Source organism: Neopsephotus bourkii, unplaced genomic scaffold, assembly GCF_033783945.1.
Source record: "Neopsephotus bourkii isolate Nb327-2 ecotype Australia unplaced genomic scaffold, CSIRO-AGI_Nbou_v1 NB_196, whole genome shotgun sequence".
NCBI classification, from domain to species: domain Eukaryota; kingdom Metazoa; phylum Chordata; class Aves; order Psittaciformes; family Psittacidae; genus Neopsephotus; species Neopsephotus bourkii.
The window spans coordinates 16,929,900-16,954,561 of record NW_026900709.1 but is presented as its reverse complement, the minus strand read 5'-3'; the positions used below and the strand labels follow the sequence as shown (position 1 = coordinate 16,954,561).

The 24,662-nt window shown below is 37.6% G+C and overlaps 1 protein-coding gene across 7 annotated transcripts in view; it reads right to left on the bottom strand.

The window, feature by feature from the left end:
- ITGB6 (integrin subunit beta 6) overlaps nt 1-24,662 on the bottom strand; it is a 98,374-nt gene that overhangs the window by 27,893 nt on the left and 45,819 nt on the right. For 2 of the 7 annotated variants that reach the window (XM_061344186.1, XM_061344187.1), the window contains exons 5-25: nt 24,049-24,162; nt 23,269-23,412; nt 22,079-22,267; nt 20,428-20,585; nt 19,006-19,113; nt 15,896-16,008; nt 13,704-13,873; nt 13,210-13,412; nt 12,768-12,913; nt 12,366-12,450; nt 11,327-11,459; nt 10,824-10,859; nt 10,148-10,305; nt 8,842-8,906; nt 8,353-8,456; nt 6,871-7,013; nt 5,948-6,065; nt 4,942-5,072; nt 4,245-4,389; nt 1,648-1,886; nt 966-1,134 (exon numbers count right to left, since the gene is read on the bottom strand). In XM_061344186.1, coding sequence (XP_061200170.1) covers nt 966-1,134; nt 1,648-1,886; nt 4,245-4,389; nt 4,942-5,072; nt 5,948-6,065; nt 6,871-7,013; nt 8,353-8,456; nt 8,842-8,906; nt 10,148-10,305; nt 10,824-10,859; nt 11,327-11,459; nt 12,366-12,450; nt 12,768-12,913; nt 13,210-13,412; nt 13,704-13,873; nt 15,896-16,008; nt 19,006-19,113; nt 20,428-20,585; nt 22,079-22,267; nt 23,269-23,412; nt 24,049-24,162 — 2,871 coding nt within the window. Of the gene's footprint in view, nt 1-965; nt 1,135-1,647; nt 1,887-4,244; nt 4,390-4,941; nt 5,073-5,947; nt 6,066-6,870; nt 7,014-8,352; nt 8,457-8,841; nt 8,907-10,147; nt 10,306-10,515; nt 10,860-11,326; nt 11,460-12,093; nt 12,451-12,767; nt 12,914-13,209; nt 13,413-13,703; nt 13,874-15,895; nt 16,009-19,005; nt 19,114-20,427; nt 20,586-22,078; nt 22,268-23,268; nt 23,413-24,048; nt 24,163-24,662 lie in introns of those variants that run through there. The other 5 variants (XM_061344179.1, XM_061344178.1, XM_061344181.1 and 2 more) reach the window with 5 other exon arrangements.

Here is a 24,662-nt window from a genome sequence, read left to right as displayed (position 1 = left end):
GGCAGCCTCTCCAGTGGGCAACATGCTGCAGCAGATTCCTCTGACTCAGGCAACTCCATAAGCTCACTAAAGCATTGCTTTTTGGCAGCGCTGTAGATCTGGCTGTGTTACCTATGGTCTCTCCCATGCTTCCTACTCTGCCACAAAACACATTTAAAAATAACAAAATAAACCTTAGGCTGTATATGATTACAGAACTCGACATAAACAAATTAGAAAATTAGCCAGCTTAGTCACAAAAAACATGCAAAGGAATCGTGTTTATCTTGAAGGATTCCAAAACAGCTTTCTTCTCAACAGATCCTTAAGCTATAAAAAAGGTGTAGGCAAACCCTTGGTGATAAATACCACCAAACAAGAACTATTTTGGGAACTGGATGCTGCCAACGACTCTGTAGTCCTGGGCTGAATGGAGTTTCAGATCAGAATTCTGGATTCAAATGAAGCCCAGGTAATTGACAGAGCAGTGCAGGAAACACATGTTTTAGGATACAGGAAAATATTCTTATCTTTACAGAAAAAAGCTGCAAAATCTTTTACGTGCAATCAGTGAAGATGTGACTTTAATTTTTCACTTTGCTCTAAATACTTCCCTTCTCCCATCCTATAGTTAATTGCAGCAAACCGAATTGATTTCCCTTCAAGCTAGGTTATTAGCAATCATCATTTTTCACAGATAATATAACGTTCACTGAAGAGACAAAGTAATTTTCCTGTGTCTTTTTCTATTATGAACGTTCTCTTTCCCTTTCCCTATGGACCAGACCTTATGGCCAATATTTCATGGGGGAAAAATGGTTTCACAAATAGGAGACGCAACAAGGAAATGCCAGAAATACATTTAAGTTTTGAATAATACTATCATCACTGTTTAACCTCTAATGAGTTTCTTTTCATATACTTCCACTGTCAATGCACACATGTGCAGCTACAGAGATTTAATACAAAACTGAACTCCAACTTACTAGGTGGCACATGGCAGACTGCTCCTTGCAGAAGTCTTTCACAGTTAGCACTTTTCCAGTGCCCCCAAGTATCGATGTAAACACAACTGCCAAAGGCCTGCGACTCGTCGTCTTTCCAGAAAGTAAACAAAGACCTTGTCCCATCCGACCACTCAAAGTTAAGCCCATTCTGCCAAAACAAACTTTAGGTTATCTTTCTGATAGGCTTTAGCACCACGGAAGTTCATCTTCTGGTGGCATCCTCCCCACCTATTACAGAATGGCTTTTACTTTTCCAAAGGCTGGGTAGACCTAGAAGGATCTACAAATGGGAGCTCCAAGGATCCTTGCAACTTACTTCTCAGAGACCATAAACTACATCTAACCAGCTAGTGGTTATTTGGGCCATGGAGCCACTACAAATGAAGCAACATAATCTCATTGTTGACCCTACAAGGGATTTTTTTTGCGTGTTTTTAAACGTTTTGTATGGCTTTTAGTTTTCAGTACTCATAACACCATACTGGCTTTCATTAGATTTACACATTATGTTACAAAAACTTGTTAGGGCTCAAATTTTCCTGGGTTTCATTTCCAGATGCAGACTTCCTGTGACTTCAAATGAGTGACACAGCTCATTAGCTTGCTTCTGGAAACACTCCTTTGCACAAACAAATTCACAGCCAGGGAGTCCAATACATACATCTGAAGTGAACAGCCCGATCCAGTGGTTGTATCCCAGGCGATTCACAATGACTGTGAGGAAAGCTTGGTGATACTGGTTTGTGATGCTGACCAACTCCGCGCCATTTGCCATGCAGGTTTTTAAAGCCGAAGACCATGTGAAATTCCCACGTAAGAGTTGGTATGTTCTGTTTCCATATTCTAAGGTATCCGGCACAGGGTATGTTTCAGATGCATTGATGACATGTCTGGATGTGTCTGTTACAAACAAAAAGAAAGTAGTTACTCATTTTTTAAAGCAAGCAGCTTGAAGGTCAGTAAGAAATCACCTGGGATCTGGTCATAACCCAGATGTCCAGCCGCCGTGGGCTGCACAGTGCCCTTACCCCAGCTACCTTGCATGTAATTTAGATTACTTCATTTTTGACACATTATTTTTAGTAATTTCCAAGATCAGTTTACAGCAGAAAGCCTGGCCTCACAAATGGCTGTACTGGCACAATGAGAGGATGACAAACTGTGGCTTGTGGTACGAGTGCTTGGGAGGTTCTTGAGCTCATCTTTACTACCCATGAGCAAATGTATGGAAGACCACAGTACTGGCACTTGAAGAGAAATCCTTTGTGCATAGAGGCTTCAATCTCTTTTTGATGATAAACTAACACAGCAATGTCTAAAAAGAAAAGAAAGCAGGGCAGCAGTGGACTTTTTAGATTTAAGAAATAGAGGGCCTCCCATGAGAAAAAAAGGTCAGGAGAAAGAGACCATTTCCATCCCAACCACATCTGCGATGCTGGTGCAGCTTGCTTTCCTACAGGAAGCAAATGCCTTTACTAATGTAACGAATGCTCACAGTATATTTTAAGCAAGACTATTAAAATAAAGCAATGCCTCAGTTTTAATCCTGTTTGTCAATTTGGATTAATTATCCCTGTCTATAAAACTTCTCTGTGATTACAAACTGAAGTGGGGTACTATGAGCTGGAGTGGTTTTTAGACGTGGTTCCCCTTATAACTAAGAGTCAAGCATCTTAAAAAAGTAAATTAATTAATTATTTGTCATGCATAAATAATTTAAAATTATAAATTTCTAAGCAAAGAAAGTTCTGCTCTTGAGCTAACTGAAGCACTCTGTTTTGTTCCAGCTTTCACAGTGCACATCACTGCTTAAAAAAAAGAAAGAAAAGAAAGAAAAGGCAGGAAATTCAGTAAAATGCTGCCACAGTCCTAACAGAAGCACCACTAAGAGATCAGAACCCAGTTCAGATTAGCTCCTGGTTTATTTAATTTTAGTTTCCTACAGAAAACAATTCTAAAGAGGGGAAATGGGATGCGGACAAGATGGCAGAAGCAAAGCACCAGTTCCTCTTTCCAGGTACTGATACATTCACATCTTACATTCAGCCAGCCAGGAAAACATGGGGAGTTCCCTGAACACCCACTGCAGCCCATTTCCTCCCAGTGCCCTGTAGTCTGGCTGCCCTATGGCAATAGTTTTCCTTCTTGCCTTTGAATGCCTTTTCCATCTGCCCGAAACAGCCACAAGGGGTTACAATACAAATGATCAGGAGGTAAATGAAACAAAACAGCAGGAAAATATATTGATTTATTTTTTCTACAGCTTGTGCAGGATTACTCCAGCACTCCAAGCAATTGCAGTTCACAATAAATGATGGCTATGGTTTGCTACAACCACACCTGAGCACTGCCCAAAGTTTTCATTTGTTTATTCTACTTCTTGACTCACTCTCCTGCACCTCCTAGGCAGCCAGCAGGAGAGATCATCTCTTTAGACTCAGGGCTTAACTAAGAGGTGATGTATGAAGATGAGGCATATTAAACCACCCCTGCAGTACGTATAGCATCCAAGAACACTCTGTACAGGCTCAGATTACAGCCCCCTCCTTTGCTTACGGTTAATAATTTGCCACTGATCTATTCCAGTAACATGCCCTGACAGCTTCCCACTGGCAGGTCTGCAGCTGCCCCTGGTACAGGGCTCTAAAGCTGCGCCAGCACCCTGGGGAAGCCAGCAGCTCCCCATCCCAGAGGTAATACAGGAATGTGACTGGAGGAAACCAAACAATGCATGATCCCCGCAAAAGCTTCGTGCTTCTAACAAGGGAACTTTATGGTAATAAAATTAGACAAGTGTGAAAAGAAAAGCCAAACTCTATTTGATCGACCTGCCCATCTGCACTGTTCGTAGAAATACATTTTCTAGAGTCTATTCCAATCTAACATTGCAAACCCTCCCCCAATAATCATATATTCTTCAAAATTACCCTCATTTTTCCTTTTGTGATTTCATGCAGTAACTCTGCTGCCATGACAGAAAACATGAAATTTCATCTCTGTTCCTGATTCTAAGATAGGCAACAAAAAGCTCAAAGTTCAAAAGAAAACAACTCTTTTTTTTTTTTTTTAGAAATTAATTCTACATCACAGCTATTAATTAATTAGTGTAGAGCTTGTCTGTCTAAATATCAACCAATCTTAGAAATCTCTTATGTTCTTGGTTTTACAGACACCTATAACAAGTTGCTTCTGGATGAAAATAAAGTGCAATGATTCAGTATAGTAAGAAAAGAGAAGCAAAGCGAAACAAAACCTTACCCTGATCCTTTTGGCAGACAAACCCAAAATTTTTCTGACAGTTTTCTAAGTACCATTTTCCCGTAAAATAAAAATTAGGGTTATTTGATACCACTGTACATAGTGGAAGTTGTTCTTCGACGTTTGCACTGTTATAGCGCTGTCTCTGCAATCAATACAGAGCCTTATATTAAAAAAGACACTGTGTAAAACCAATAGATAATTATTACAGTAAAGTTGAAAGAATAATTATATGAAAGTCACTATTACAAATATTTAGGTAGAACAATGAATATACAATACACATACAAATAAAAAGAATTTGAAACAATAAGCTTACTTTCACTGAATAAACTCAAATGCTGAAACAAGTATGGATTAACACTGTGTTAAACAACAGAAATATCAAATTCAGGATATTATTCCTAAATTTTGCTCAGCCCCAGCATATGGTACTAACCATATAATTCAAACTTTGGTGCTTAAAAGCAACCGCAAGAGAAAATGACTATAGCCACAAATTGCATAAATAACTGTCTCGATGGTGTCTTTTTTGCTACCTGTAGTTATACCCATAAATTTGTGCCTACAGCTGTCTGAAGCGGAAAAGATTAAGAGAAGACAAAGTTGCTCTAACAAGTTAGGCCTTGTCTTTGGGACATGATTTTGATAGCTAAACCAACTTCATGCTGTCCTTAAACTCCCTGGAAATACTCACACGCACTACTTCAACTGGAGACCAGTTGGAATACATCGGAAGATTTTCATTCACCCACTTCTCATAATCATCACTCTGGAAACCTATCCAAACATTAGTCTTCTGTCCAAACAGATTCATTGTTATGAAAGCTGGAAAATGAAACAGGAAAAAATATTAACAGGTAACCACTTATGGATAGATGAAGTCTCTTCCAACACACTAAAGCACTGAAAAATGTCATTACTAATCAAGGACACTACATAGGTACTGGGAAGTAAGAACATGAGCAGTATTTCAGTGTCATCTAACTATAAATTCAGTTAAGCTGCTTAATTTCTGTTAAGGTCTAGTCCACTAACTAAGAAGTCTTCCAGAAATGTTCACAGCAGCTTAAACAATTTATGTATTAGTTCAGGGTACTGTCCCATTGAAAAAGCTTTGCTCAGTTTTAGTTGAAAGTAAGATTCCTCAACTAAAGATAGCCAGTGAGATTCATCCCACCTCCAAATAAGTGATTTTACAAATGTATACAATTTAATCCCAGATTTTTGTAAACAGGGAATATAAATACTTCCCAAAGTACTGACATTTAATTCTGACAGTTCTGGTCTAGCACTGTGCTTATGTGCTGTATTACAGCTCAGGTTTTAAGTGCTAGTAAAGGAAAAAAATGGGATAATAACATCATAATAGTATGACGTTGCATTCATAATATATAAATTTTACATATCAAATTCTTAAATGGGCATTTCATTGTATTTTTGTATTTCTAATGCATGGTAGTAAACACAAAAGAACTTATAACTACTCCTCAAAATGTACCTGTCACACAGCTCAGTGAATATTTAAAACTTTATATTTTGGGAAATTGGGCAAGAGAAAAGCTAATATGTTTAAAGCAGTGGAACCATGAGTAGGATCTGAATGATCTTTTTTCCTAAATCACTATCCAAGATGAAACTTTACCACAGCATCCTAACAAAGAAGAAATTTTATTTATTTAACAATATTTTCAGTACTCAACCTTGTTCCAGTTCATCTTCAAGGGAAGCGAGTGACCCAGCATAGCTACTGCAAAACACTTGTGCAGAGTACCAGTTCCTTAGATGCTCTGGATCCTTTGGAATTTGTATCAAAAAGCACTGTTCAAAAAACAAGCAAACAAAAAAGTAGGGCTTGTTTTAAAAACTATTTATCAATCACCAAAAGTAATCACTAAAACATTTCACTTAATATCAAATATTTCATTAGTTTCTGTCCTTGCAATGGACCTCTCCAACATGCTTGGTATCAGTTTTCAGCTGCGATCAGGCTTGGATTCAAATCAGCTGTTTCAAGGCAAACACAGTCTGGGTTAAATTTATCCTTGTGGTCACTGCAGTTCAGCACTGGGATAAATTGGCCACCTCCATGCATACTGCTGTTAAGGAATGCGTGTATTTATGAGAAGAGTGATGAAATAATTGCCTTTTGACGTTCAATTGCAAATAGACTTTGTTTTATAATTATCTTTGATAAGCTCTATTTGAAAAAGCATCTTGTCAAGGATGACAGCAGTTAGGGATCCATTTAGTACAACAAGGGGTCAGAGATCTGTTTTGAGAGCATAAAAGACTCTTCAAATTGTCGTAAGTGGAAAAGAGAGGATGAAGCATGTTTTTCATGCCAAATGCACAAATACACTTCAGATAGCTCTTGCATATCTGAGTATTCATTTCCTTGAACTAAAGTAAAATTTTTGACACCTTATTAAGGCACCTTATTCTCTGTGAAAAGCTACTTAATCAGTCCAAACCTCTTTATCACTGTTTCAGTAGTTAAAGCCTAAGGGCCCTGCTTTCAAAAAGGGAGAAAATCTTCAAACATTAAATAATCTTTAAGTGTCCCATTTCTGCCATAAACATGGAAAGCATTTTGAATAATCAAACAGCAGAAAAAATGTTATACTTTCAATCCAAAGTGCAGCCAGCCTTTGGGACATACTCCTTGTTGGCTCTGGTCTTTTGGGATCTCTTTCTCTATTTTCCATGCAAATTTACGTTTGCAAATACAGGGAAGAGAGACAGTACAGTTTTCGTCACCCCAGAGTCCTGTGTAAAAAGAAAAATCACAGTTCAATACTGGCTTAAGAATTGGAACGTGTTTTTCCTTAGGTAGCTTAGACGTTGTTAAGAAGGGTATCCTTTAGTGGTTGAGTAAGATGACATTCCACATCAAATACATTTGGACAAATCACATTACAGTGGATTTGATGGTCCATGGGGCTCATACTTTTATCCCCAGTTTGATTTTATTGAATTTAACCAATTGCTCTACATTGAGTCACATAACATATGCCTGTACGGTCATGTATTTGAAAAAAAATTAAAGTATAGAAATGATGCCTCCCAGATAAAATAGTTCGACAGCCTTAATACTGAAAATTTTTGGCAAGATCCAGGTACTGACATAAAAAGCTGACGTGCTTAGGAGGAAAATACATTTTTCAGAGCACTGAACAAGCTGTTGACCAGCTCCCATCTGCCAGCCAGCTGAGTGGTTAGGGTGGGCATCTCTTCCTTTTGTCTGATGTTAGCTATAGTAACGCCAAACTTAACGATTTGAAAGTCATGAATGAAACCCCCAAGATTACATGTGGGGAAAAAAAAAAAAAAAGAAGGTTTTAAGTCTCTTCAGTTTTGGCTTTTGAGGCTGAGATTACAAGGGAGCAGCAACTGGGTTATTTTTTTTTCCAGCTCTTCTCACAAATACAAAGCTGGGTATTTCTTCTTCCCATGGAACCTGACATGTTTACTTTATCATACGACTTGCAGATCTTCAGAAAACAGACACTGTGAGATGACAGAAATCACTGGAACCAGCAGCATTGTATTTTATTTTATTTTTTAATTACTATAGGAAAACACAGAGCTATGTGGTGATGTAAAGGCCAGCACCAAGAACACAGTACATCAAAATCCCTCAGCAGGTGGGGCACAGGACATGACTTCGATGGATCAGAAATAAGCTAGAAACCTGAGTATTTGAAGCTGTATGCTGATGTAAAAACAGTTTAAAAATGTAGGAAAAATTGCTGTTCAGCCCATCTGGCTCATTTGGTTATGTGAAAACTAACTGTGAAAACTAGCAATGCATTAACATTTTTGCTGTGCCACATAACAGATTCTTAAGTAAAACTGAAGTATCAGTATCACTGGAATCTTTGTCTTTTGATAGTAGAGAACTGGAATTATTAATATACTATTAAATCCTACAGATTAGTCTCTGGGCATATTAATGATATTTCACTATTCTTTTCATAACCATAAAAGCAGTTATGCAAATTATAACCAGGGACTTGAATACAGATTGCACTTCCTCAGAGCATTATAAAATATATACAATCCCTTTGGCCAACAACTTAGCAGCAAAAGGAAATATGAAATAAACCTGTTTCTGATGAAATGTAGCCACATCTTTTCCCTGGTTTCTCCTGATGTCTTTCCCTCCCTTCATTCCAGTTCTGGTATGTTACTGGTGATTCATCTCTCCAGCTGCACAGAAATGTTAAGAGTGAAGTTACACCCTCTCCTATCTTTACCTAAAAATATACCCTCCATTACAAGCATTTGTAAAGGAAATACAAGGTAAAAAGGGCCCTGTTATTAACTAAGCATTAAAAAAAAAAAATAATCAGACAACCAACAACAAGGTTGATATTCATGCATTTGGCTTGTCTCTTTCGTAACCCTTTTGGAAGAAATACTGTAACACGGAGATAAATTAACCGTAACATATTATGAATTATATTTAATGAGAACCAATGTTATCTCTTGAATATCCCACTCAGTTATCAAACCATTTTAGTGCATCAGACTGAATGGCAGCCTGCAAACAGGGCATGCCAAGTGCTACTGATGGCAGCTGAAGTATTCTTACCGAAATTCACCACTGAAGTTTTCGGCGTGCAATCCAATCCACCAGTGAACATCACTGTTTGAAAGCTTTAAAAAAAACCAACACATTTTGCCATATGTTTAGCTGTTGCTGTCTTCTTACCAAAGCATTAACAAACTCTAAACTCAGACTCTGTATTCAGACTAACAGCATTTCTATTCGGTTCCAATGGGAAGAACAGGTGCTAAATCCTGCCCATGTTAATTTATGTCACTTCAGTAATGTTACTGATGTAAGCAGATCATTATTTAGCCCCATTTCCACTGGACTGCTGATGTATCTGCTGTAAAGTAGGAATTTATGATTTTATTAATTTGCAGCCTATCTGGCTCGAAAAGGACTGTACACTTAGACTGGAATTTGGTTTTCCCTAGTTCCTAAAAAAATACAGTAGCAAATATTTCCTTTTAGCATTAATATACTGCTGGTTGTTAATGTTTCCAAGACATTTTCTATGAATGTTTACTGAGTTTGTATATCTCACACAAGAGATTTCTAATGATCCTTTCCAGACCAACTGTTGCTCTCATGGAAGCCTCTAGACCTTCACTCCTAAAAGGCAAAATATTATGGAAAATCACAGAAATAATGTAATTCAAACACCCACTGTGCTGACTTGACTCTGCCTTAAGCTATGAACAGGCTTTACTTTCAGGGTTAGCCACTCAATAGTCACAGTTTTGGGGTCTTTGGAAAAGAGCTGCCAACAACAAAGTTCTGAATGTGCAGGATACTGGAAAAGCCACCCTGAAAAGCACAATTTTTTTTCCAGAAAGAACTTAAGTGCAGCCTATATTATGGCACCCACACTGTCCTTGGAGTTACAGTTAGGATTTCAACAGCCTACACCTTATACAGCAGTCACAAATGAAGGAATTACACATTTCTGACAAAGAAGAGATCCAGGAATGCTGTTCAACTTGGTATTGCCTGCCCCTTGAGTTTAGTTTTCTAATCACAGCACTCAGCCTACGCATTACAGTTTCTGAAGAAACAGTGAAAAATGTGATTTCAAATTCCATGCTAAAACCTTTCAGGGTCTTTTGAGGCAGAGCCACCCACCTGCACATTAGCAGAGATGATTCTGATACGTTACTGGCTTCTTTAGCTAAATAGGGCTTCAGGAAGGGATGTGGGAAATGAAGACAGCAAAAGAATTATTTCTAAAGTAAAATGTGTTTGGGATTCTGTCTGCAGCAGCCAGCAAGCAGACATTCCAAAAGATGCAGCGGAAAATAGCCAGTTACTGCCTGAGGGTTTAGTTCTTCAAAGGAGTAGTTTTTGTTACCTTCTTAATTTTATTTTGAATAAAGGCTTGTTCACCAGAATTATTTATTGTTGCCATTCCACTGCGAAGCCAGCCACAGACAAACTCATACGTTTCCCAGTCTGTTTGACTGACATGGAAGAGATATTCTGCTCCTTGGTAATATGACCACGGCAGCTCTAGAAAACAATGGGAAGTGTCAGTGGTGTGCAGTGGTAGAAACTCATTTCAAGTCCTATTCTTTGTAACCACTATGGCCTGCCTTTAGCCATGTGTCAGAAGACAAATATGCCACAATTAACAGCAGAACCATATTTAACACACAAATTTGTGGGGGGGGGGGTGCAGGAGGGGAAGCACTAAAAATGCACTATGAGTATATGTTTAAAAATCATTCTGTAATGCAGTAATATTAAATGAGTTGCCTAACCATTGCAAAAAGGCAGATCTAATGCAAGGGAGAGGTTATCAAACTCTTGTCTGATTACTGGCAACATTCCTTTACCTAATCGAAGCAGTATCTGATGCTTCAGTATTATTAAGCAAAGGAGTGCAGATTTTGACCAATAGCGATTAGTTTCTACAAAATTCTTTAATGTACATTTTTAACTGACATTTTTGTTATTTTTACCAGTGACTTGAATTGTATTTCGAAGTTACAATGTGTGAAGATTTGAAAAAGAAAATGTTTTCATACCAGCTATGTACCAATCTGGGTTCTTCGGTTTAACACCTGCAAAAATGCACAGATACATTAAAACATTGCTGATTTAGAATGTAAAGTGGTGTTTCATGGAAATTGCTTTCTCTGCATGGTAAGGATTCAATAAAAAACATTAGGAATATCGCTATTCTTGTTCAGGGACAAAAAAAGGAGCTTAACATGGAATACAGTAAAATAAATGCCATTTACTAAACAACATTTTTAGTAACCTTTATAAATAAGAAATGTGATTAACTCATGTTAACTAACTGCTAATCATTGCTATCCATTTTTGATCTGACTGGATGTTAGATGTGCTAACTGGCCAAGAAACCCTATTGTTCACATACATTTTTGCTATGATTTCACATAGAAAACCAATGAGGAGAACTCCAGATGCGGCTAAAGAGCAGGCTTTTAGGTATTTTTTTTTCCTTGACTCTCCTGAATTGCAAGTAATTGGTATAACAGACAATGTATGTTAATTAACATTTCACCTTTTGGTATTTTGCATATCCATTCACGCTTTTCATTGCAGTGTGCTGGGAAGACCGTTCGATTTACTCTGAACACACCACAGTTTCTTGAATCATCTTCAACATACTTGCCCTCCAGAAATGAAGATACAACCTGAAAACGGCACATTCGTTATCTTTTGCCAACAATTCCAGATGAAGCATTTAAAACTCTCAGTACAGAAAAAAAGGAAGCATTTGGAGATGAGTCTATGGTAAGAAAGTCATAAGCAACAACTAGAGTTCCACCTCAACTATGGTGGTAGAATCCAAGAACTAGGATCAACAGTCATGTTCTCTCAATGTCCTCAACTTTCCTATCTTATATCAGACTTCATCTGTGTAAGAATAATTGAATAGCTATGAAACCTAACAATTTTTTTACATGATTAGCACTAGTTGCCCACATAGGTTCAACATGTTGCATGATTGAACTTTACATTTGCATTCTGAAATGGCTTAAGTAACAATGGCAGAGCTGGCACTGCTCTTTGAGGCTGAAATCCAATTACCTTCTTGTTTGATGTTTAAACCCCAGGTACTAACCATTAGTGCTCAAGGATGCAAAATAAAAAGTGGTATTAAAAAAGGAAAGACTCAGCTCTGAATGCAGGCATCAACCTAACAGCTGCAGAACAAATAAAGCATAGGTAAGCACAGCTCAAAGGCTTTCCAATGTGTGTGCCTGTCTATAGATGTAAATATATATCTCTATATACAAATGTTCACTCTGCATATGCCTGGTCCCAGGCTAAACACGACGTGCTTTGCAGGAAAGCACACATATGCAGAACTTCATAATCCTACCAAATTCCTTCCACAGTTGCACAGCCCTTTTGCACAGGCTGCTATTCTCATAGTTGTGTACTGTTAATCCTATTCTAACAATTACTTGGACTATGTGGACATGAAAACCAAACAGTTTTCCTGGCCAACATTTGATCACAAGGCTTATTTTTGTGAACTTAGGCTCAGATATGACTTGAACGGTTTCTGAAATATACAGTATGCAGATAGTTACAGGTGTTCTGTCAGACCACTGCCATGTCCCTCCAGAAAGCAGGTTTCTCTTATTAAATCCAATCCAGAACTGTCTTTCTTCTGTCCTATGATGGAAACAAAGAAAAGTGTCATTTCTTATGCACTTTTCCCTTCAATATATCAGAAATTACTTTTTAAATAGTGCAAACACACATAGTCATTTTTTATTGAATTCAACAAATCATTCTGCAATGTATTTGTTAACATTTTAGTACTCTCGCAATAAACTCTGGTTTTCCTACAGAAATGCTGAATTATATTTTAAAAGCTGAAAACATCTTCAGCCAGTAGTAAAAAAGACGGAAGAACTGAAGTTGTGGATTATTTTTACATATTACTATTATCAAGATAAATACTATTGGTGTTAAAAATGCAGATTTACCTATCAAAAATCGTATATAATAAATTGTTTAAGAATATCTCTTCATAGATATTGCTAAAACTAGCAAGATGTGCTCCAAAATCTTGGCATAACGCTTCTGCTTCATCCCATGTTCTTCTCATTAGAACTTTTTCATTGTGAAATATCTGCAATAAAATAAACACTGTCATAAATGCTGTTGGTTTTGGAGAGCAGTTGTTTCAGAAACCCATAAAAATCAATTATTATTCACAGGTTTTCCTACACCAAAGCCATATGAATTCCAAATATAGTTCTGACTCTTAGGACTTCCATTCACTTTCAAAAGCAGTGACGGATGGTAACAACTAATTTTTGTTTGCTGGCTGAAAGAAATAACGCCTTACCAAAAACGTTTTAGGAACAGGCTATCCCTAAGCTGGTATGTAGCATCAGAAAAATCCAAAGCAAGTTTGTTGCATACCTTGTAGCAGCTGAGCAGATGAGCCTCTGACTCCCATCCGAAATAGCAGGAACTCAAATGCTTTTGAAAAGTAAGTTCAGGTTCTTCGTAAGAGTTGAGTTTTTGCTTGCACAGTGACATTGCTTTGAAGTTCTCACAGCTTTTCACCTCCCAGTAACCAATGGGCTCCTGCCCTCGTATAACCACACATCCTCCTGAATGGCCTAGAGATGGGGATAAGTGTTGAGTCTCAGAATAAGGCATTTGAGTTTTGTGAATTTTTGGTGAAGCAACTGTTTTATTGACATTGGGTTCTGGATAAATCCTCCATGAACTTACAAAAGTAGCAAATGGTTTCAGCAGCAGCAAGTTTGTAAGATTGCCTTGGCTGATGAGTTTGTAAATGAACGATGATGAAGGGTTCTGCTCACAAAATATAAGCCACTGGTGACAGGGGAAAGAGCCCACTGCCCAACGCCTCCAGCCATTTCTTTTATTATTGGTATGTTACTCACGTGGTTGGTACTTGTTCCAGTTTGTGTAGCTCACGGAGTGATTCCTTCCCTCTGTACTCAGCCAAAAGTATTCTCCTGTGTTGTTAAGGTCTTGCAAGCCTGTCCAAAAATAAGTTCTCTCAGATTTGTCCATGCTCTGGATCATGCTGTTGATAAAAGCTTGCTCAAACCTTAATAAAATAATCAAGACAAAAGGTTTGTTAGAATAAAGTGGATCAATTGGTATTTCAGTGAATAGCTCTCATGAAATTATATAAATAATGTGAGAAAAGAAAAAATGTAAGAGGTACTTAATTTTCTTTATAGAATGCTGTGGGGAACTTCAGGCACAAGTCTGCAGCATAAATCATGATTTTTACTGGTATTTTTCCCAGCGTTTGGGCACACAAAAGGGACTGTAGATTGAGATATAAGATCACTGCTTGAACTACAAGATGTAAAGAAATAATATATTAATGATGCACAAATAAAAAGAAGAAACTCCCTGTATGAAGGAGAAAAGATGGCAGTCTGAAAACGCTACAGAAGAAAGAAAAGAAAAAGCTCTGCACATATGTATCCTACTGGAACCAGACACAAAAAGCAGCACTAAGAAACCAGACCTGAAGGACTCAAAGCACAAGCTGATCTGACTGTGGAAAGAATCACATTTTCTTTCTTTAATTTCTTCATTAAAGTGATATGAGACATTTATACCTTTTTGCAAGTAGTAATTGTTGCATATAGTAACCCATTTGTCACTTAAACATAATTTATTCATATATAATTGGTATAGCATTATACAAAAATGCTTCACTTTATGAGCACATTTAATCAGATTCCTATGAAAATATATAAGGTAAATTCCTGGTTTGATAAAGAGTATACAACCTTTTGATTTCACACATTGTTGAAAAGAACGGCTAAATACCATAAGGATGCCATTAGTGTAAAAATCTGAATGTATGGCTAACACTGAGAGTGACTGAAAACTCTGTTTTTATTTCCCCTGTGTGTTCTTGTTTTTGTACCAACTCTCCTTCCTCTACAACCTACTTTTTAGTGAATATTTTAGGATTGATGGAGCAATACACTGAAAAACTTTTGCATTTTACACAACAGAACAAAACTCAGCAGTAATTAAAAAAAAGAAAGTTAAAGTAACAACTAGCTTTTTTTGCCACTCCAGCATTGGAACTGGAAACTAACATCATAAACAGTGATGCCTACACTCAACAAAAATCAAGTAAGGAGAAGTAAGCAGAAAAAGACAGCAGATGTGCTTCCAGTGGTGTGGAGAATGCCCTCGGCTCCCTGTGACATCTGAGCTGCAAATGCTCAGCTGTGAAAGTCTGTCCTTTGTGCTTTACCCCCTTTATCCTATTGTTGTTGTATCACAGTACAGTGCTGTCTGCATGGTCTGAAACCACCTGGCCGGCCCAATTCCCAGCATAAATCTTTCTGTGGGGTAGCCTGTATATGCCTAAAATTTCTAGCTATCATTCACTGATTGCTGGTGGTTACGTACTTCCCACATCCTAAATATGGGGGAGGTTTCCTCCTTTTTTTTTTATATGGATGTTAAAGCATGTATGAAATATATCTATCACTATTTCCTGAATTTTAATGGGAATCCAACATAAAGGGTAAATCACAAAAAGAGCAGAGAAAACACAAGCATCTGGACATCTGAAGAGGAGAAAGCTTTTGCTGAAGCTTGAATACAAGTAAAGAGGAACAAAGCAAGGGAGGACAGACCTCAGATGCTTTCAAATATTTACTTTCTCCCCCTAGTTTCTGCATAAAATGCAAACATCAATAGAAACATTTATAAAACATTAATTTAGATTAAAATTTTATATATTTTGGCTATAACAATCAGATATACTTTCATTTTTCAGTATCTTTTCCAAGTGCAATGATGAAGTTTCTTAAAGGTGTTACATATCTCTGTAGAAAGCATTTTGCTTAGATTCCTGCAAGCTCATGTGTGCATATTATTACAAGTGTTTATTAGCCTAACATTTGCTTTTTACTAAATTTATTTTCAATTAAACAACAAAGCAAAGCACAGCTTTTAGCCAATGTTAGTAATTAGGCTTGCCTCTCACACAAACATTATTTCATACCAGTAATATCTTTTGCCATGCAATACTTTATAAAGTTAGAGTAGCTCTTGTTAGAGGTATCTGCTGTCAACTAGGATTAACTACCTGTTTGTTACTGATACAAGTGCAGATGGGCAGAAATAACCACTGGAAGCCTGTTCAAAACTTCGAGGGGTACTGTCGATTTTGTAACAATATCCACCATGTCTTTCCCATCCCTTAAAAGAAACGAACATTATTGTATAGATTATTAATTATTATATACTTGTTAAAAGCTTGATCCACTTTTGTACTTTCTGTCTGATCATCACTGACATCCCTATATCCCTTTTCCTTTCTGCCGTGGTTCAAGAGTAGCTACACTCAAGGTCACTGAAAATGTGGGTAAAGAAAGAGTACATTAATAATGCACAAATGAAAACAAGAAACTCCCTGTGCGAAGGAGACAAGATGGCAGTCTGGAAAAGCTACTAAAGTTTAAATCCTTATACCGTGTGAAAAGGATATTAGAAAAGATGGGCATCAAGGATAATGAAAGGCATGGAGCTGCATCCACATAAGCAGTAACTGCGCAGGCTGTGACTCTTCAGCTTGGGAAAAGGAGATGCTCTAGGGAGGGCAGACTAGACATAGGCCTGCAAACTGATGGGTGCCATGAAGGTGGACAGCTACTTCAGCATGAGACTTCAGGAACATCAAACAAAGCTAAGCTAGCAGAAGGAAGGTTCAACATGGAAAGAAGGTGGCATTTTTTAATTCAAAGAGTAGTATATTTATAATGTTCTTTACTAAGTTATATGAATGTGAAGAGCTAGCATGAATTCAAGGGGAAACTTGACAAGCGCTTGGAGGACATGCCCGGTGTGGGCTGTTAGATACCATAAACCTTAAAAGGCTCAGGAAATCCCCTGACTGGCTGGGGATCAAGATAAAACTGGGGGAAGTATTATCTGTATTTATCCTGTCCTGCTCTTCCCCAAACATCACCTGTGGAGGCAGAACACGAGGCCAAATGGACCCTTATTATGAGCAGCTGTCCTTCTGCTCTTTACAAGGCTTTGTAGCCTTAATAGTGATTCTCTTCTTAAAAGTACAGTTCCCTCCCATTACAGCAGCCATAAAGACAGATGCTTGATTTAGTACTATACTGTTATCTTTTGATGCACTAATCACAGTGCAGAGGACTGGAGAAAATCACCAGTACAATCACAGCCAAGTTCTGCACACAGAAACCTCCAATTTGATTATTAAGCAGCTGACAGCTCCACAACCTGTTTCAAAAGGTGGTTGAAAGAAAATGTTTAAAGCAGTTATTTCAGTGTTGGGGAAAACTGGCCAGAGAACCTGACCTTTGCAATAAAATATTTATTCTCAGTAACAGCCTGCTGACTAAAAAGAATATTTGACCTGCTAAGGGAAGAAAGTGCTAAGCACTTTTTACGTCTCAGGATGACAGAGGAGTAAGGAAAAAAAAAAGAAGGCTCAGGTTTCTGGTAACTTGATACGGACATTCTGCAAAAAACTGCCATCAGCAGAACCACAGAAAACGTTAAAGGCCAGTTCATCTGATGCACAAGTTATAAAATCAACATGAGATGAAAGCTCAGTAATAACACATAAGACTATAAAGCTTTAGAAAAGCAAACAACTGCGCTGGAGGCCAAAGCTCCCTGAGAATCTACTAGCAATCCAACGTGAATGACAGTACGAGTTTAACAAAGCAATAGATCAAATGTGAGAAAATAGACACTGTGTACATCTAAGGTAAGGCAGCCACAGAAAAATGGGGGGGAAAAAGGGTAAATCTGGACAAAATAAAGACTTAGCCTGAGAAAATTAGGTCAATAACTAAGAACAACAGATACACTAAACAGTAAAAGAGCGAGTGAATACAAAATGGCTGAAATGAAATGTAGCTTTGAGTAAGCTTAGTACCAATTTCTTTTGATTAAATGAATACAACTTTTCACTTTAGAAAGAAAAGGATCTATCAAAACCAAGGGACTACAACAGGATCCAGCAAATATTTTTACAGGCTGTGAAACATCAACAAGCAGACATTTATCCTGAAAAAGTTTGCCAGAGCAGACCAAACTACTTATGACTCTAACTCTTGAGTCTCAATCCTGTGAGGTACCAGAAGTTCAAGTGCTGTCAAGCTCCCGAGTACAACTAGAAGTCTGGATACTCTGCACATTTTCCACCTGGGGAGGACTGTGACAAAGCTTTTTTACACTAATAACACACAGCACTTATGAGTGATGGAGTACATCGGTCCAAATGAAATAAAGGCAGTTATACTAAACTCTTGGACATGCTAAGTTAGAACCAAGCAGTAACTCCTGCCTCCATAACAGTATGACCAGATACTGGATCTGATCACTGTACATCTGGGGAAAGACTGAACCCAACTCCAAACAGTTCAGCTTCAACCTTCTTATAATTCAATTGAACTGCTTGGGTTTCTTGATTTCTCAAGAAAAAGAACAGGAAATTAAAAAAGGAAGACACCGAGTTAAAGAGTAAAGCAAGTTAAAGAGACTTTTGTTGACAGAAAAGGAGGTTCCCAAAACTCCTCCAGAGTTCTGAATAAAATACAAAGTCTCCAATTTTGCTCTTTTCACGCTGTGAAAAGGAACCTATGGCAAATAAAATCATACTTCAACACATTACCTTTTACTACCAGAATGCAGAGCATAAAAACCTGAAAACCTGCTGCAATGTCCCATTTAGATAGCTGTGTTCCTTCCTATTTGTGTTTGAAGGCAAAAGAAATGCTAATATAGGAGTGGAAAAGTTCACTCTCCATGTCAATGAAAGTGATTGTTTTTCACCCTGACATTCCATTTCAATGTATGAAAACCATGTGTGGGATAAGGCATCGTATAACAGCTATTATTTGCACAGATGGTGGACCAAAGGGTTTTCACTTTTGATCTAGAAAGAAATAGCAACTTGGGTCACAACTGCTGGCAATGCAACAAGCCACAAAGGCATCTTGAGAAACCTTTTAATCTTACATTAAAATTTAGTTTACATACTTCTAAGGCAAACAATGAGGTTTTTCCTAGTAAAACATGTGTGTCTTTAGAATGAAAAACTAAACTATCTACCTATTTACACAATGCGTTTGGTAGCTACACTTAGAGGCTTCCTATAGAATTCTATTTTAATATTAAGGCTTTAAAACAAACAAAACCCACAAAACCCCTTACCTCTGGACAACTTGATTCCAGCTCAGGAGAGACATTATTGAATTCCCCTGCTTTTTTGCAAACATAGAAAGATCTGTCTTCACATTTTTTAATCTTCCAGCGTCCCTCCTAAGGAATAAAAAGAAGCATATTCTGTACATACACATACTGTCATGCATATCTATACACACATCAGATTATGACACTCCCTCCTATTTTAACTTTTCAGTAAAACTGAATAATTTTTCTCACCCCATTTATTTATCCTTAGCTGGATCATTTATTTCTATCAACACTGTCAGACGGACTTTGCAAATCAATAATGTCTGTTTGAATAACTGTTTGGGATGTAATCTACCTTAATTAATTCACACTATGGCCATGCCAGAGCATTTTTCAGGATAGGAACTTTCTTCTATTTTAGTTCTTTGTAAGATTAATCTTTATATTTAAACAGCTCTTATGCAAAATATTACTAAGTTTGTATGATATAATTTTCAAATATCTATACACACTGCACATATCTTAACCTTCCTTTCCCTTTGTGTTTTATAAGCTGAGTAAAATATGGTTTTGTGTATCTAAACCCCATAATTTTACTGCTTCCAATGGAAACCCACTTTTCCAGGTCACTGTAATTGTCTTGGCTTTCCTGTGAGTTTAAGATTGCAGTATGAACCCACTTCTAGAGAGATAACAGAAACTCTTTTTGATACACTTTTCACACTTAGACAAAACATACTTCAAAAAAAGAATAAAGGATTACAGTGCTACTTACATATGTCATGTATTAGTGAATTTAAGTACTGTAATTGTAAAATAAAAGTAAATTTATGACCGAATTATTTAAAAACCCCCCAAACCCAAACCAAACCAAACCAAAGCCCACACAACCAACAAGGCCACGAATACCAGTAAGACAGGACATAGTGTTATCTGAACATTACTACTACTTTTACAACACCTGACCAACTTGGGGTCAGTCTTACTGCTGTCAACTTCCGTAATTTTACATAGGTTTAGGCTACTCTCTGCTTCTGAAAGATGCTACGTAAAATTTATTGACCAGAAGATAAAACAGACACAGCCGACAGTCAAAACTTGAAGCTTTCAAGGCAAGAACTGATGCATCATAAATTATGATATAGACTACTTGGATTTTAAATCGCTTTGTCTATTAAAATACCTGCTCGTATTTGTTCTCTTCCATTTGGCAAGCATTCTTTATTGAACATAAGCTCAAAATCTATGACTAATTTTCTGTGCATCAGCACTGCAAACTGCATTAGTTTCTAAAGGCTACATTGCATTTATCACAACATACTAGGAGTCAAAACCCAGTCATAATACAGGTCATGGTTTAAAACAATATGCAGTGAGAAATTATCATGAGCTCAAATGAAAGTGTTTGTCTCATTCTTTCAAAAAGAAAAGGAAACTTACAGGTCCTTGTGCTGAAACACAGAGCTGTCCTGGTCTTTCAAAGGTGTTAGGTTCCTGGCTGTGCCAGTTAGAGAATTTTACTGGGGTGCTATCTGACCACTCAAAAACAGCAGAGGTGTTCTTACTGTATAACCCAATCCATGTTTCAGATACATTTTCTGTAAAAGAGTGAGTTCAGATTTTAATGGTGAAGAAATAATGCCTTTTGCTCCTGTAACATCAACACCACCATTAAAAATTGTTAATGGAATTTTCATAAGAATTACCTTCTTTTGATGGGGGGGGGAGGGAAAGCTGTATAAACCTTAAGAAAACTTACTGCTGAGATAATGTTCTACTGCCTTTGAAGGCTAAATTGTTGCAAAAATAGATCAATATACACAATAATATGCTTTGAAATCCTGAAAAATACAAATCAAGAGCACACGCACTTTTTTGAAGCGCATGTGGGAGAAAGCCTGGCATAGAAGGGACAGATTTCTTTGTATATACAATCTTTCATGGCATACTCAGCTTCAGCTTTCTCCGAGTGGTGTTTGTAAGTTCCAGTGACAGCACAGTTGTAGCCACAGTGGCTGGCAAACAGGAAAGGCAGGGTTTGTGGTTTGATCTAATGTCTTACTTGGCCAGATACAACAGCCAGAAAAAGCAGACAGACTTTCAGGCATGTAAGCCCTTCTCTGGAAGAGAAGCCTGAAGCAGGGATGAAATAGAAGCAGCAGACTTTGAAGATGAATACAAGCTGAGAACAATTGCATCTATCCATTACAGCATCTCTGGAAATAATTGCATTTGGTATCTATGGAGGTTACTAACACAGATGAGGAAGATGATGAAGTGGTTAATCTCCTAAGAAAGACAGACACGGCAGCAAAGAGGACAGGAGGTGGGAGGGATGATAATGAAAGATGATGTCCAGTAAAGCTGGGTTAACACACCATCCTGCAACCATAGCTGATGGGACAGGGTGATAAAACATGTCACTGTGCCCCAGGTCCGGGAAGCTTAAACTCACGATCAAACTGTGCAGCTCTGCCAGCACACTGATGTCAGCTGCAGGCACAAAGTACTCTCTTTTCTTTGCTGCTGTTATGACAACAAAGGTCTTGGCATTGCTGCAAAGAGCTTTTGTTCATTATGTCCCTTGTTTAATTATACTACCTCTTAGGACAATGTGGACTAGCAGGACCCCTTTGATACACCCTGCTGCCATCAAAACGGATTCTGCCAACATAGCAGCAGCAGCTTTTCGGTGTGGACAAGGCCAGCTTGAAAGCAAAAGATACTCTGAATTGCTTGTAGCTTCTAAGCAGAATTCTTGCATAAGGATGATCACAGAGTATTTTGCAACAGTTTTGCAAGGGACCAGCCACCAACAGGAAAGAACAAAAGCCAGCTTGTCTATTTACTATAGCCTCACTGTGGTTTGATTAATTTCTTTAAGTATGGCTATTAGAGAAGGTGATGCTATATATTTTTAAGACTCCTGAAAAGAGTAGGAATCAGGTGGTTTTTTTTTTTTTGTTTGGGAAACATCATTCAGGTGAACCACGTAATATAGTGCTGAAGTGGCTAACTGCTAAAGGGCTGCACAAAAGAGCATCACAAAACACATCAAGAAACACTGAACACTTTAACTCCTAAAACTTACCACTTCCAAGCAAGTTAAGGAGCAGCTCTGCATCTGCCATGGAGGATATACTAATGAGCCCACTATTGTCACTCTGGCATGAGATAGAAGCATCATTCCAGCTCTTCTCCTCTCTATGAAGTCTGTAGCAGTTGCGATTGTGTGGGTACCAGCCAGAATCACAACGAGTGGCATAATACTTCCATGTATCTTTTAATTAAGCAGACAAAATTTGTGTATATTAAGATAGTATTACTAAGGTTATGCTATGTTCATAACACATTCAGAGCTACTTTATTAATCTTCATACACTGAAATCAGAGTTGACCAAGATGACTTAAGAAGGCCAAAACGCATACCCTAGGTAACATCACATACCAAACAAACTGAAATTACTCCCACTTTATTTTATGATTCAACCATTTTGACTGCTGGACTAGTGCAAACACACTAATGAATCTGTTACTCAATTTAAAAGAGGTTGTATCTCCCTTAATACCTCCGAACCTGATTCAAATCCAGCTAAAGGTTTTTCAGATGCATTACCTACAAAAAGCTTGGGTAAGTCCTTTATCTGAAACAAGTGGGGAAACTTTCTTCACAACTATGAGGAAGAAGTTGAACCTATGTAAGCTGTTCTTATCAAAACAAGAATTAGTCTCTGAATAAACTCAATTCTCTGTTTAACTTCCCCACAGAATGTGAGTCTGAGGCATTCTATGTACTATCTACCCTACACTCATGATATTAACACTTAAAAAAAAATATATGTACAGTGATTTTGTACATCAGAAGTACAGCATGCCATAAAAATAACTGCAAATTCTGTGCTGCATTTGTACAAGTTTATTCACTGTGGGCCACTGGTTAATTCCATTCAAAGCTGAAAACCTGGTTTCAAACTCAAAAGTGTGGCTTTATTGTAGTATAAAGAGAATGAGTATTCTGTAAGCCTCTGGTCATGGAAGGAACCAATTAAATGCTACTAATATTAAAATTATTTGTTAGCTTCAAGACTCTCAACATGTTTTCCAGGACTGCATATAAACAGAAGTGTTATTACATCACTTAAAGTAAACTGCATTCAACTTAAACTTGCAAACCTATATATTTAATAAAGCTAAGACTCTGTTCTGCTGACTTTATATTCATGTGGCTTTCTCTTGTTCTCCCTCCACACCCACGAACAGGATACAGTAATACTGACTTACCCAGTGTTTCATGCTCTGTCTTATTTAAGTATTTTTTGCACACAAAAGGCAATCCAGATTCACATAAATAACTTTGCCAGCCATATTTCAATTTTGAATTAATCACTGCACAATGATTTTCTCTAAACCGGTTATCAGAGACATCTGCAAACACATTTTTGAGAAGCACAAGATACAAAAAATCAGTTCTTGCAAGATGGTGTTGTAAGGTGCTCTGCATCTTACTGAACATATGTACATGCACCTCTGCACACCCAAACACCAATACTATGAACAGCTGAACGCTGACCATGAGTTATGCATGTGTAGCAATTCCTCCTTGGCTGCTGCTATGAGATGAGAGGCTGAAATTACCTCTAGTGTCTATTTATATCTGTTGGTGGGCAGACTCAGCAAGGAGCAAACCAAGTTACAAAGCTCATGCTAATGTGCTTTAACAGGATGTTAATGTAAACAAACTCAAACTCCTTTTGTTTTCATTAAACTAGCTAGATAACAGCTTTTAAATATGCAACTGGAATCTTAAAAATGCCTTTAAAGGTAAATGACAAAAGGGTTAGATGATCAATGCTTTGAACAGTTCATTTCAATTGATGCTACATCTCTAGGAGCTTTTATTCATGAATGTGAATAAATATTCCTACTGAAAAAAGAAGTACACTTGTCCATTTGATTCACTTTTCAAACACAGCTGTAGGAACAGCAGTCTTGTATCAAGCAGCAGTTACAGACAGCAAATAATTGCACCGCTATAACATATACAAGAGGAACATCAAGTACTTGCTCTCCAGTTCACAAACACTAGTGGTGCTCCATCTGACCACTGCCAGCCAGCATCTTCCTCCAGGTGATTCAGGCCTGTCCACAGCATCATGTCTGTGGCATTTAACTGCCCTGAAACAGAAAAAATAAAGTAATACTTCACTCTTTCTCCATGTTTTAAAACATCTACAGGTATAGACCTGCTGTCCTGACTTTACTACAGTAGGAATAAAACAAAACTTCAAATCGGCCTCCAGAAAGTTCAGGCTGTTTTCTCTGTCCTTAGAAAACGTCTATTACTTTGTTAATCAACACAGAGAAGGAATAAACTCAGAAATCTGCATCCTTCAAAAGCTACTTGTCCTGCAAACCCTTCTTGCAGAACCCTTCCTGTTGCCAGCCTTAGAAGTTAACCTAGAAGCACTAACATATGTAGAATGTTAATATGTAGAACATAATGTAGAAGCAGCTACATAAACGCTAGCCTGTTCCAGCTTTCCATAAACCATGTTCAGTCCCATTACAGCCTAGAGGCATATCAAGCAGCTGATGAAATAATTGTAAAAACTTCCTGTTGGCTTATATCCTGCAATTGAAAATTAGCAATAATGGGAAACAGTGGGAAATAAACC